General features: G+C 37.4%; 1 protein-coding gene across 1 annotated transcript in view; it reads left to right on the forward strand.

The window, feature by feature from the left end:
• LRP1B (LDL receptor related protein 1B) overlaps window positions 1-15,200 on the forward strand; it is a 2,189,733-nt gene that overhangs the window by 1,244,224 nt on the left and 930,309 nt on the right. The window contains exons 12-13 of the mRNA XM_027835590.1: window positions 2,584-2,764; window positions 11,658-11,877. Of these exons, the coding sequence (XP_027691391.1) occupies window positions 2,584-2,764; window positions 11,658-11,877 (401 nt within the window). The remainder of the gene's footprint in view (window positions 1-2,583; window positions 2,765-11,657; window positions 11,878-15,200) is intronic.

Genomic DNA, 15,200 nt, shown 5'->3' on the forward strand with positions numbered 1-15,200 from the left:
ATCCTCAACAAGTGGTTATCTAACTTTTAATTTTGGACTTGTAACAAAGGGGGACCCACTACTTCCTGAGATGACCCATTCTATTTTTGGATATCCTTTTATTATAAGAAAGATCTTGTTCTTGTTTTATGTTAAACCTAAATCTGCCCCTCAGCTATTTCCACTAATTGTTCCTATTTCTCCCTTCTAGGACCAATGAGAACAAGCTGAGTCATTCCTGAAATACTAATTGTGTGATGCCTTTATATCTCATCTGCCTAGCACCTGGCAGATTGCCCTGCACAGTTTTTGGTTGTTGTTTTTGTAATCTGGTCTTGTGATTTCACTGATGTAGAAAAACTCTCCATGATGAAATTCCCTCTCTGAGTGCAGATAGGTAGTGGCTTTGCTCTTTAACCTCTTAAAAGCTTGCCTGAAACACTGAGACATTAAGTGATTTGACCAGAATCACCTAGCCAGTATCTGACTGAGGTGAAACTTGAACCCAATCTTTTTAATTCTAAGTCACCTCCCTAGTCACTGTGCCAGCATGTTGCTCGTAATAGTTGCTTAATATTTATTTAGTCTAAGGCTACATGTGAATTGGATGAGATTTAATTGATTTACAGATCATTGTGCTCAGTGCTGAGAGAAGCGCAAAGGCTAGGAGTGGGGGGAGGGGAATGTAGCCCCTGCTGCACACAATTCAATCTAGTAGGTGAATAATTTAGAGAAGATTATTACTTAATACTAAAATGGATTTTTGATCTCATCTATTGGGGAGTTCTCTACAAGGTTGTAGATTGAAAACCATCCGTGCCTGCTTATATTGTGAGATTCTAATCCATTTTCTCTCAAAAGCTGGCCACAGAAAGGGCCACCCAACATATTGAATGCTTCCCTCCATTTCTGTTGCCATCTTTGATGTACTGGTGGAGCACTTTGCCGCATCTCTTCTGTCTCAGTCTTACTAAGTAGAGTTATCTCTTTCTGTCATCTTTCATTTCTGTTCTTTTTTGGTGTTCCTTCTTAGTTCTCCATTACAGCCTATTCACATACATTATATACCAGAGAATCTATAGCCCCAGAGAGTCACCGTAAACATAGCACGGTATAATGAACTGAAAGTCAGAAATCATAGGTGGTAGCCCCAGTCCTGTCATTTCATTAGTTGTGAGATTGGGAAAGCATTTAGCTTCCTGGGACTTGGTTTTCTCCGTCATTAAAGGGTGGGAACTTAACTGGATGACCTTCAAACTTCTTTTCTAGGTTATGATCCTGTTTGAATGGTGCAGAATAATATTTCCATTCTGCTCAACTCAGTTGTCAGATCTGAGTTAAGATTCTAGCTCTGCAGCTTATTGCCTGGGCAACCTTGGTCATGTCATTTAACCTCTGAGTTACAGTTTCCTCAACTGTAAAATTAGGTGATTGGATTCTGTGGCCTCTGAGGTCGCTTGCAACTACAGATCTATAGCCCTAATGGGGATCCTAAATCTTGACTTGTCTTTAATATTTCCTTGGAAGGTCCTGAACCATGTTTGTGTTTAAAGTAACACTTTTAGAATATGAAAACATCTGGAAATGAGGGCTTTGGGCAAGATGATTTCTGAATTCCTTCTATGTCAAGCATTCTATGAATCTCTTATTCACTTTAAGGATAGTGTAAAGGGAGGGTACTTTTTCTTCACTGTGGAAGTACATACCATTTCCCTCAGAGGTGAGTGAATAATAATAATAATAATAACTATTATCATGAAAAAAGATATTGTTATTATTCAGAATGATCTGATGTTAATGTGCAATAACCATTATGTGCCTGGACATGTGATTTCATCATAAGTAGATATTATACTGAATGATAATCTTTGTTCCTAGACCCAGAGTCATCTTTTTTTCTTCTTTTACCCCATTAATTGTGCTTCCTATCATTTTCTGTGAGAAACACTATTTCCTTCAAAGCTTTTTAATACATTAGTTTTAAATGGTGCAAGCAGTCCTGATCATTTCATCAAATGAGGTTGGAATGAAGGAAGCCATGTGGAAAGAGTTTCTCATTCAAATAAAATGGTCAAATAAAGAAAAATACAAAGGGAAGCCGATAACTAAGGCTAATTTAAGCATATCTTAGAAATACTTTATTCCAGAATATTGGACAAAAATATTGCCAACTTCGTATTGGCAAAACTGCCAGTACTACCTATTCAAACAACTATTCAAACAATGAGGGATATAAAATGTGTTTGTTTTAGGCACAGCAGCCGTATATTTCAATTTCAAGAAGAGGACCAGTTCTTTTAACAGTCTTTTGGAAAATGAATATTCTTTGTCAAACCAGGTATCCTAATTTTTATTTCAGAAAAGATGGTCACCATAATTACAGGTAAATGATATTTATGAAAAGAAGAGAAGATCCATCTTACTGGAGGATGCTCCATCATATCTTATGGAAAAGAAAGAAAATATATAAATTACCATTTTACAATGTATCATAATAATTTTTGCCTTTATGGAGAGCCAAAATAATAATTGTCTTCCTGAAGCAAAGCTGAACTGGCATAATAAGTACTTTGCTTATGTTTTGTTTTTTGTTTTTGATAATAGATCTTGATAATGTGGAAGGTATAGCTGTGGACTGGATTGGAAATAATCTCTATTGGACAAATGATGGCCACAAGAAAACCATCAGTGTAGCCAGACTCCAGAAAGCATCACAAAGTCGGAAGACTCTCTTAGAGGGAGAAATGTCTCATCCTCGTGGAATTGTTGTTGATCCTGTCAATGGGTATGCAAAGAGTTTACTTCTATTTTTAACTAATCAGAGATAACTTTTTTTTCTTTCTTCTTTTTTTTATTTTTGGCAATATATGAGGTCAGTGACAGATTTAGGAAATATTATTCATTTTATTATTTTCTACTATTCTTCAAGTCTGTATCTTGAAGTAGAATGGAGAATGAAGGCCAAAGTTAATCAGATAAAATCCTGACCAAAACACATTCACCAGAAATAAAAAGATTAATGGTGACATAGTTTTTCTTGACTGTCATTTTCTGGAAAGTTACCTTACTTTTCAATTTCAGGCTATGTATTAATGATTAAAACCTCAATTCATTCCATTCAAAGTCATGAATAGGACAAAAACTCCTAAAACTTTTTTTTTGATTTTTTTTTAATGCAATGAGAAAGTTTGGAATTTGTTCTAAACAAATAATCTCACTTTTTCATAGACAAAAACTAAAGCTGGATAAGTAGACCAAGACTAGGGTTCAGAATAAGTGTAAATGCATTTTAAATGATATGACATGAATAACTCTTGATCATAAGATTTCTCCAGTTCTTTTATCCCAGAATAAAACTTTTCATACATAAATATAAGAAAGTATTAAATATAAAAACTATTAAATTCCTGACAGTTCTCTACTTTTTTTACCTCAATGAATGTAACACAGTAGTGTTCTTATTTTTTCCCCCTGTGACTTAGGTGTTACTAAGAGATCTTATTGGCCTTTGTAAGTTTCAGAAGTTCCAGGAAGAATAATTTGCCTATAGTGGGAGTGTTACCATCTGTGAGTCACTCAGTATGCCTTTATTAAGCACCAGCTATGTGCCAGGCTTTGTGCTAAGCACTGAAGATACAAATGCAAATGGAAACAGGCAGCCCTTGCACTCAAGGAACTTACAATCTAATGGGGAAGACAGCACACAAAAAGCAAGTGAAAAGTAGAGGGATAGGGAAAGGAAGGTACACTGCAAAGGGGGCCAGGCTGGGGCGGGGGGAGTGGACAAGGTGTGATGGAAAGTTCCAAAAAAGTCTGCAAGCATTGTAGCTGGTGGGAAACTTAGAGGAAAACTGTGCTGAGCCCTTACTTTAAATAGAAACCCTGGAATCCATGGCCCTACCCTCTAGTCAAAGGGTACAGTCAGAGGGTCAGAGGAGAGTAGTGTTGAGATGTGAATACCAGGTTGATTCAGTCTTTTGGGATAATAAGATTTCTCAATGATGAGCTTCCTGGGGAAACTGTAAAGCCAAATTAATTGCCAGCCTAACTACTCCAATCTAGGGCTCTCAAAGCATGTCCCAGGGCTCTCTACTTTCTCCTTCCATGGATACAAGGGGATAGTCCAGCTCCCCAGAGCTTCCAATGTTAAATATAGAAACATTTATATCATTCTAGTCTTCCTTTTCCTGTTAGATCCTCATGATCCTTTTCTTAATACTTTCCCACTTGCCTGCCTAAGCAAATGCCCTGAGAAAGTAGAAATTTTTGTCTTGTCTTGAATCACAAAATTACAAAATATTAAAATTGGAAAGAATCTCAAGTCATCTTGCCAGCCCATGTCTGACCAATAATCTCCAGGGTTTCTTAAATTTTTTCCAACTGCAACCCCTTCAGTGCTTCGTAAACTGTGGGTCATGACCCCATTTGGGTTTAAGAAGCGCTGGATTTTATTACAACATCTTCAGGCAACTCTCTCATTAAAGACCTTTAGTGATGGGGAACCTGTTATCTTCTAAGGAAGGTCACTTCAGTTTTTGAATACTCCAGTCCTATTAGCTAATATTACTGTTATCCATTGAGTCAGCAATCCTCACCTCTGTGTTGTCTTCAAATCTGAAAACTGGAGCTGGTGCCTAGAACTCATTGAGGGCAGTCAGATGCTCTCTTATTTTCCCCTTCATTTATCTTGTGTTTCAACTTCCTGCTGACTAATTTTGTTCTGTCCTTCCTAATAAGAATATAATCACTTTGGCAAGAAAAAAAGGAAACAAAATAAGAGTTGAATAGTTAGTTCCTCTTTCTTTCTTTTGTCTGGGATCATCTATATACCAGTTCTAAGCAGCAGACCTCTCTCTTCTTCTAGCCTTTTTTTTTTTTTTTGCTCAAACATAGCTAAGATATTGCTTTTTGATGTTTTCACCATTCATATCAACCTCGGTTTGTTATTAACTTAGCACTCTGCCACTCTTTTGCATTCATCCTCTCTTATCTTCCTTTGCCTATGTCCTTTATATGCCTTGAAAAACTTTTAAACTAGTTGATGAATTTGCAGGGCATTCACACCAGTCCCTTTCTCTTTTTTCTTTTTTCTTCCTCCTTAGATAAAGTTGTGCCATCAGAATTGCATTCTTGGGAGCTTCCTATGTTTTTTGGACTGATTTTTCCCAACATAAGTTTTGGCCCTGGGATCCTACTTACCTTTTCTGTGAACTCTTTGAAACCTGTTCTTTGGAAGCCTAGAGTACACATCATTCCCCAGGGTTGAATTCTGTTGCCTACAGCTGGGTAGAGTTTTAGAATAAAATTATGGGAATAAATGTACCTAAAGATCTGAATTTGTTTTGTTTTAAATGTTTTATTGATTTTTAAAATTATTTTTACTTTCAGACATTTTATAATACAGCCACCACTCTCCCCCAGCCCCAATCACAGAACTCTGTCTTGAAGGATGATGAATGATAAAGTATTTATTAAGCACATAGTATATTTTAGGTATAGTGCCTTAAAGGAAAGAAGTAAAGTTTAAGGAAAGCAAACAGACACATTGACCAATCAGTCAGTCAGTAAACATTTATTAAGAACCTCCTCTGTATTAGATACCCTGATATGTGCTGGACATATAAAATAAGTTAAAATTAAAAAAAAAATCTTTGTTCACACTCTAATGGGAAAAAAAAACCATGCAAACAGCTTCATACAATCAAGCTATATACAGGTTCAATTGGAAATAATCCCTAGGGGAAGGGCACTAGGATTAAAAGTATTGAGAAAGACTTCCTATAGAAGGTGGAATTTTATTTGTGACTTAAAATAAGCCGGGAGACAGAAATGAGGCCAGGGAGCATCACAGCAATGGAGGACAATCAATGAAAATGCCCGAGTCAGAGCGGGAGTGTCTTGTTCCAGGAAGACCAAGGACGTCAGTGTCACTGGCTTATGGATGTGGAGGAGGGAGCGGAGGGGACAATGGGGGAGCATGGAACATTATGAAAGGCTTAGAAAGCCAGAGGATTTCATATTTGGTCGTGGAAGTGATAGGGAGCCACTGTGGTTTATTGAATAAGAGTGCTGACATGGTCAAACCTACATTTTAGGAAGTTGGCTTTGACAACTGAGTGGAGGATAGATTAGAATGGGGAGTGACTTGTGACAGGGAGATCACAGCAAGTCATTGCGACAGTACAGGTGTGAGGTGATGAAAGTATCCACCAGGGTGGTGACAATGTCAGACTTCACCTATAATTTCCTACCTCTTATTGAAGAGGAAGGAGGCATATATCATCAGGCTCTCACTTTATTTTAGAGATGATATTACTGTTAAAAGTTGGTAAAATGGAGAAACATTGACCTAGGACTTGGGAGAAATTGGCACTGTCACTAACTTTAGGCGAATTAATTTTTCTGCATCAGTTTCCTCAGCAGTAAAATGAAGAGGTTGGACTAGAAAATATATAAGGTCCCTTATAGCCCTAAGATTGTGTGATTCTTCAATCCAACATATGGATCCTCCCAGTCATTCTGGAAAGTGATAGAAGAACACAAGAGCACAGGTCAGTCAACAGGGAAGGAAAGAAATAAGCAAGCGTTTATTAAGTGCCTGCTATGTGCCAGGCTGTGTGCTAAGCATTTTACAAATATTATCTCATTTGATCCTCTCAAAAACCCTAAGAAGCAGGTGCTATTATTATACCCATTTTATAGCTGAAGAAACTGAAATGGAAGTTAAGTGACTTTCCCAGGGTAAAACAACTGGTAAGAGTCTGAGGCAGGATTTGAACTTAGAACGTTCTGGCTCTGGAAACAGTGATCTTATCTATTGTTCCACCAAGTGATACTAAAAACAAGCATTTACCAAGTGCTTACCATGTTCCATGCACTGTGCCAAGCACTGGGGACACAAACATAAAAGCGAAGATAGTCACTGCCCTCAAGGAGCTTATATTCTAATGGGGGGAATCATACACATAAGGGAGTGGTGGCCAGGGAAATGTGTTTTAATTTCAAAAACTACTTCTTGTAATGTCAACCCACTGGAAATCAGATGAACACATCTTTGTCCAGGAGGAGTGAGAGAATTGATTTCATAATGGCTCCAGAGCAGAAAAGGGAGGGGGATGAGGGTGAAAGGTTTAAATACTTCTGGGAGGGAAGTGAAAAGTCCTTAGATGGTAATATCCTTACAAATTGGAAGGAGAGTTGCTCTAGAGAAAGGTTATGGCAGTCTGTGTTTTCAGAAAAGAAATCTCAATATTCCACTAATTTGAGTAGGGTGATACCTGTTTACCTTCAATTGTCCATGTTTAATAATTCTGCATTGAGTTATTTCATTATACACTTGATAATGGGGGAAATTCTGCTTTATATAATTATATGTCTATATATTTACAACCTCAGCAGACTTCAATATGAAATGATTTCCTACCTAAGGGATTTGTTAAAAGAAATAATATAAGGTTCCTTATAGCCCTATATATTTTTAATCTACAGGAAGGTGCAGCTGAATAGTAAAACTTTATTATATCTTCCATGGCTAACAATGTTATAATTGCCTAAACTTTTACAAGTCTAATGCACCCTATGATTCAGTGAATGTAAGGGAGGAAGTATTTATGACACTAGTTTCAAAAGTTTAGAATATGCTTTATATTAGACATGTAAATGGATGTGTATTCTCGTGCACATAGATACTCCCTCCAACAGTATTGAAAGCCTTCCACACTGTCTCAACCTATCAGTCAATTACATTTATCCCTTCTACATCATGACTTTCCCCATCATGGTTTCAATATATTGTGGATTGGCATAAAAAAATTAAATGGGAATTTTGGGGGAGTTTTGTGGAAGCTATAGATGACAAGTGAAAGCTAGCACTTGACACAGAAAGAGGTTAGAAACTCATAAATGCACAAAATATATGTGCAGTATTGTGTAATATAAACCCAGATTTTACAATAAGGTACTGTAAACACCCCATAAAAGAAAAAAAAATCATACTTCTCTGGAACGAAGGGAGGACAAAAACATTTTATGTGCATTTTCCAGATTGTGGGGCACTGCACCCTAACCTGTACAATGTGGAAGAGCAAACTGAAATCAACAAGTCTACCATGAGCCAAGCACTGTGCTCTGAGATTTTCACCCTGTCCTGTGAGATTTATGTCCATGTCCTATAAACGTTCCATATGAGGTCCACAAAACATCCTGGGGGGCCTCTCTCTGGACCTTGACATTTATGCACTTCATATTTTGCCAGTCTGTTTTCTAGAATATAATTTGTACTTTTAGGAGTGAACCAAGAAGTCACATATCTAGAAGACATAATAATCATCAGTAATAGTAATAGAAAATTGTTCACTATCTGATTATGATGCTAAACATAATAAAATGAGTAAATGATAATCAGGTACATAAGTTCTACCAAGTTGCTATCTTCTTATTTACAATATGTGCATATGTTCAAATATGTCAGTACTCTATTGCATGTGATTTCATCAATAAGGGTATTCTCTCTATTGAGGAAGATTACTCATAACCCATCTTCCATGAAATATGAAATATCTAACCTACCCAGCCTGTGAAACTCTTGTTCATGACCTAACCTAAGCTCACCACAGAGGATCTACTACTCAACAAATTTAGGCCCTTCCTCATATTCTCTTCAAGAACAGCAGTGAAGTATCTAGGCCAGTCATCAGTTAACTCTTGCTCCTGCTACCTGAATGAAAGAAGCAAAGGAAAAGCATTTGCACATAAAAAAGCATTGTATAAGTGTTGAGGGTATAATTTGAAAAGCAAGACAGAACCTGTATTCATATTATAATAGTGGGAGAAAATGTGCCTATAGGATATTTCAGCTGCAAATTACATGGGAAGACCCAATGGTCTTTAGGATATAGCTGCCCATCAGACGGCAATGCACGTTGTTTAATGGTAGCTAGAGCCTGAGTTCAAATCTGGCCTTAGAGGGTAATTAACTTTGTGACCCTAGGCAAGTCATTTAACCTCATTTTCTTCATCTGTAAAATGGGGATAATAATAGTAGTTACCACCCAGGTTTATCAGAATAAAATAATACTGTATCTGTAAAGTGCTTTGCATACCTTAAAGCACTATATAAATTCCAGCTTTTGTTGCTTTTATTGATAAAATTTTATTTCTCATATTGAACCATTTCAAAGACTTTAGTGATCAGAACTTTCTTTTCTGGGAATTCAGTGTTTGTGGCTGCTGAGGAAACAGGGACAGGCTGAAGCAGGACAGAGGTGAATGGTAGATAACATTCCTACCAGAGTTGCTCCCTGAAGAGATGATTGTGAACTTGGGCTGCTAGAGGGGTTGATGACCTGGAACATGCTACAGTTCTCCTTGTTCTTAGATTCTAGGTTCTGGGCCAGAGGTGGGGAACCTATGGCTTGGAGGTTGCATGTGGCTCTCTGGGTCTTCCAGTATAGCCCTTTGACTGAATCCAAACTTCACAGAACAATTCCCCTTAATAAAAGGATTTCTGTTGTATAACTTGGGCTCAGTCAAAAGGCCACAGCCAAGGACCTTGAAGGCCACATGTGGCCTCAAGGCCACAGGTTCCCCACCCCTGTGCTGGGTTATGTCCAGGAGGGTCAAATAGGAGGGAACAGTTGTGGTGTTGGTAATGGTTTGGCCTGCCCAGCACATGACATTTCCAGTCTGTCTCTCAGAAGGTATTTCTGAGCTAAATTTTATTTCCTGCCAAGTGAGAGGCAGTTGATCCTCACTTGATGGTAGTGGTGGTATGGATGTTACAGACCCCTTCTCCATAGGGTTGACTCCCTAAAATGATAGGTTCAGGGAATAAAATGGGAATAGGCATGATGGTCTAGAATTGGGAGGTGATGCAGTTTCTAGGTCTAATGAATTTGCACACATGGCCAATCTACTTCCTTTTTCTATCATTCCTTTATTTGATTACTCATTTTTGTCACCTTAAATACATGAATAAAAGTCATCGAGGTTTATTTGGCTCTCTGATCATAAGCCGCTCTTTCTCTCCTCCTCACTTTTGCCTCATAGAATCTTTGCCTTTCTTCCAGATCAAACTCAAACATTACCCACCTTCTTCAGGAGACCTACCTTTGTCACTCCAGCTGCTAGAACTTTTCCTTCTAAGGTTATATTTAATTTATGTTATAGGTATCTTATATGTATAATGTCTAAGCATTGACATGTATAGACTCCTTGCAAGAAGCATATTGGAACCATTAGAAGTTAAAAAATCAAAGAAAGAAAAAGTAATTTCAATGGATAGTGGATAGAGAGTTGGCCTCAAAGGCCTGGGTTCAAAGATTGCTTTTAACACATACTAGTTAAGTGCCCCTGGACAAGTCATTTAATGTCTCAGTGTTCTACACATCCCTTAATTATGTTTATAAAATATTTAGATTGTGGACACTTTAGCAAGTAATTCATAATATTTGAATTTCAGCAATGGAAATGCAAATTCAAGACAATAGGTTGCAGTCCAGAATATCATTCAATCTTTTGTCAGTTTCCAAATTCAAATCTATAAACCCATGAGAAATTCCTATTAATTTTACTAATTGAAGAAAATTCAAGAGTGAGAGAAAGATGTTTATCAACAGCATTGTGGTCTTTGGACAGTTGTGATTCTGCCAGACAAACAAAAAGCTACCATCCAAGAAACTAAGCAGCATTTGGGGGCCCACAAAAAGAGGGTAGTTGTGTAGGATCAATGTATGTAATAAAGACATTCTTGGAGACAGCAGTCTAATAGGAGGACAGGGGAGAGGGCTGAATTAAAACTTATAATTGAATTAATAACTCAAGGCCTTTCACATGACCTTAAAACAATGCATGGGGAGTGTTTTTGACCCTACCCATGAGAGAACTGGGACATAAGCCCATAATTTTTTTTCTTCCTCCTTGTAGCTTGCACAAAAGATTTTTTTTAAAAGCAGCTGCTTTCATTTGAGATTGAAATGAAGCTCAAAATCTCAAGGTTAGTCAACCTGCTATTATTAAAGTTGTGTGCAGCTAAATCATCCTCTGTGGGTTTTGGGGTAGTAATAAGCAGCAATAAAACACAGATGATTTGCATCAGGAAGACAAATTAGACCTGGCCAAACAAACCCAGTATGACTGTGCCCTTTAGAACAAAGACAATCCAATTGCCTACCTTAAAAAAATAATAATTCATCTGAGATTAAATAAAGTCTGGAGTAGGTCATTAACTGTGTCCTGGATTCTCACGTCAGTCAATCTGCTTTTTAATCACATAATTGATTATATTCTCAGTGTTGAGAACAACACTTAAAAACCTGTCACTAAACCTAGGGGAAAAAAAGTCATTTCCTAGACAAAGTATTCTTCTGAGACTTTGTCTATACCAAGGGAAATAGAGATTTGACAGTTTTCTGTCAATTTTACCATTGCCCTCAACCAACCCAGATAATTTTTTGCCCTTACATAGCCAGAGGGACTGTCTACATTGATTAGATTTAGCAGGTAATTGCCAAGGCTGCACTTCCTTTGGTGCTTCATTGACAGTGGCCTTGGATTACAAATAGGCATACTAAGAAAGACCAGATTAAATTTTTTTAATGTTATAACCTCTGATCAAGGCCTTTTTTCATGAGGTATCTGATTAAAATGATGTTTTTATGGTCTTATTTATAATTTCTTAGATGGATGTATTGGACAGACTGGGAGGAGGATGAAATAGATGACAGCGTGGGAAGAATTGAGAAGGCCTGGATGGACGGCTTCAATCGACAGATTTTTGTGACTTCAAAGATGCTGTGGCCAAATGGTTTAACTCTGGACTCTCACACCAACACATTGTACTGGTGTGATGCCTATTATGATCACATTGAAAAAGTGTTTTTGAATGGAACTAACAGGAAGGTAAAGGATAAATGCTGATGTTTTTGCCCACAGGCTTTTCCTTTCACAGAGCCTTGTTGTGTTGTGTTAAAAATACTTTCAAGTTTATTTTTACCCCTCTGAGGTTGCTGCCAATAGTCTCTGTGGGGTAGCCAAAGTAGGCTGAGCTGAAAGCAGTGCAGCTGGCATTCACCTCCAGGAGACCAGGAGCAGCTCTCTGCGGTATGCCAAGGATTTTTTTAAGCTTTCAGGACATCAGAGTTGTTTTAAAATTCAGTTTCCCTGTGTTACAGGGAATATGCTATGACTGAGCCACTCAACTGTGTACTCAAAGATCTTCAGCATTTACAGCTGGCATTTTAACCCACATCAAAAGACAAAGTAATTACGGAACATTTGTTCAAATAGAGAACATAATGCTGTCAAGGCTAATGTCCTAATGAAAGGGTTTAACATACGGGTACAAACTAACTTGTGGCATAAATGTGCTGAGTTCTTGGCCAACTGGCTTAAATGGAGGTTTTCTCTTACCTCTCCTGGTAGGGTGATTGTCTATTGAGCCAAAAGGTGGTTCATTTAATGTTAGATGAAAAGCTTGACTCTCCCTTGTTTAGAAGGGTGGCTAAAATGATCATTGCAGGATTGGGGGTAGGAAGCGAAGGCAAAACAAACACAGGCACAAAATCAATCCTGTGTTCTCATTTTAACACCTTAATCTCATATGGCACCATAGGCAGACACCATCTTCCATCTAAATAATGTTATGTGAACTACATTGTAAATTAATAAGATCCTCTACAATTTGTTTCCCATTTCTCAACCCTCTTGTAACTCCATGACATCTTGTTTGCATGTTGGAACTCCATTAATTAGTCAAGTCAGTTTTAGTCATTGTTTTATTTTAACAATACTTTCAGGTACAAATTCTTATTTCACACAGAAAGCTAGTAATATCTATACAATGCTGTACATATCGAAGCCACTCAATAAATGCTTGTTTAATAACTTTGGTTATACTATAGTATAACGTTTTGGTAAATGTCTCCTGAGCTGATCTACACATTCAGATTGAACTAGATTGGCAAGTATCAGATAAGTCTGGCGGGGTCTGACTTTTGTCAGTACTCTGAAGTTAACTGAGGCAAATATAGGTATTTTAGGTCTTAATTATCCAGAAATGTCCTTCATCTTCTGTTTAGAGATATGACTCATTTTTTTCCTGATTCTCAGGTAACAGAACTTGACTGGCTCAGATGAAAATCTTGTACTAATTTTGCCACACCCTAACTTCCTTTTTTGCTTTTGAAATTTTAATGAAACATATGAATATAATTAGTATTATAATCAAGCACTGCTGTTCATCTCACTTTTCACTAGTAAATCATCTTCTTGTATCAAAACTAATGCTGTATTGCAACTCATGATCCAAGTAATAGAAATTTTGTTAGAGGAGCCTCAGCAAGGGTAGTGATATTTTCTTTAATATAGGATGTTAGTTTTCAGTGGAAATTCTTCCTCTCTTCTCCCAACATTAATTTACATTTGGTAAAAACGCAAACGAATTATTGACTAGTTCAGAAGTATACAAAAATCTTCCAATTGCACAAGTGTCTACAGATGGATAAAGGGAAGATCCAGCTCTTCGTTTATTTAGAATACTCCATGTGTCAAAGATGCTTTTGGTATGAAGAACCCAGGTTTCCTGTGGGAATGTTTTGACTCAAGCACATTAATAACTCTGATTCTGTCCACTGAGTTGGGAGTGGGTGGTGGTACATGGTTAGAATTAAAATATCCTTTCACTGGATAGCCCAATTGACCGATAGCAACTCTCCCTTATAACTGTGCTAATTGAAATATGTTAAAATAAAAGTTTATTAGAAAAAATTAAAAAATAAATGTTATTCTAAAATGAGCATATTACAAAGTTCTAAAGTCCCACAGTGAATATTTGCTAGTGCCAATTACCTTCCCAGTATGAGGATTCTTTTCATGGCAGTTTCTTCCATTGGAAGTTCCCAAAAGTCTAGTTGCATACAAGTCTCACAAAATCCATTCTTAGCCACAATCCTGCTTCCTTATCAGTTGTGTCCAGAGATGTCTTCAACTGCTGTTTTCTCCTAATCTGTGATCTCTTTCAGTCCTTTAAAATATCTATAGCTCTGTTTTGGAAATTTTGATACACATAACAGAAGGGAAAAGTTTCTTTTTTGATCTGATTGAAGACCAGGAGTCCTTACCAAGAGAGATTACTGTTCTAGGAAATCCCACTAGGATTTCTTCTTATTGAGGCATATCTTCTCTGCCTACCCACATATATTGAGACTTACCAAGAACTAAGTTGATAAACCCTCTTTCTAAGATAACTCAACTCCTGCCTGTGGCTACATTCAATACAGTCAGTATTTATTAAGCATTTATTAAAAAGCACTTATTAAGTACTTACTTTGTGTCAGACTCAGTGCTAAACTGGGGAGAAACAGTCCCTGGCCTTAAGCAATTTACAGTATAATGGGAGAGGCAACAAGCAAAGAAATATACAAAAACAAGCTATGTATAAGATAAATAGGAAATAAATCACAGAAGGCATAGAATTAAGAAGTTAATGGAAAGAATTCCTGTAAAATAGTTAGGCAATAAGTGTTACTTAGCCCACAACACTGTCTAGTATAACTTGAATCAGATTAAAATGCAATTGGTAAATATTTTTTAAAAATACAATAAAACATGGATAATAATATGTGGTTTTTTAAGTCAATATGCACCCTGCAGGGATCCTTGCTTATGGTTTATTGGCCTCCATTCCTGTTTGATTTTAATACCAATACTGTAGAAGATGGGATTTTGGTTGATATTCAGGAGGCAGAAATGAGGAAAGAGAGCATTTCAGGCATGGAAGATAGCCAGAGAAAATGTCCGGAGCTGAGAGATGGAGTATCTGGTTTGTGAAACACCAAGGATGTTAGTGTCCTTAGATCAAAGAGTTCATGGCAGGGAATAAGTTATAAGAAGACTGGAAAGGGTGTGTGTGCATGTGTGTGTGTAGGGGTGGGGGAGAGGGTGGAGGGATTCAGTTATGAAGGTCTTTGAATGCCAAACAGGAATTTTCATTTGATTCCTGGAGCTACTAGAATTTATTGAGTGTGTGTGTGTGTGTGTGTGTGTGTGTGTGTGTGTGTGTGTAGAGGGGCAGGGGCTGAAGTGGTCATGGTTAGAGATACACATAGCCACATGGAGGGTGGATTCTAATGGGGAGAAACTTGAGGAAGGCAGATCCCACCAAAAGGCTATTGCAATAGTCCAGGCATGAGATGATGAGGGCCTGCACTAGAGTGGTCACAGTG

This window comes from Vombatus ursinus, unplaced genomic scaffold (genome assembly GCF_900497805.2).
Source record: "Vombatus ursinus unplaced genomic scaffold, bare-nosed wombat genome assembly UNPS02014816.1, whole genome shotgun sequence".
In the NCBI taxonomy this organism is placed as follows: Eukaryota; Metazoa; Chordata; class Mammalia; order Diprotodontia; family Vombatidae; genus Vombatus; species Vombatus ursinus.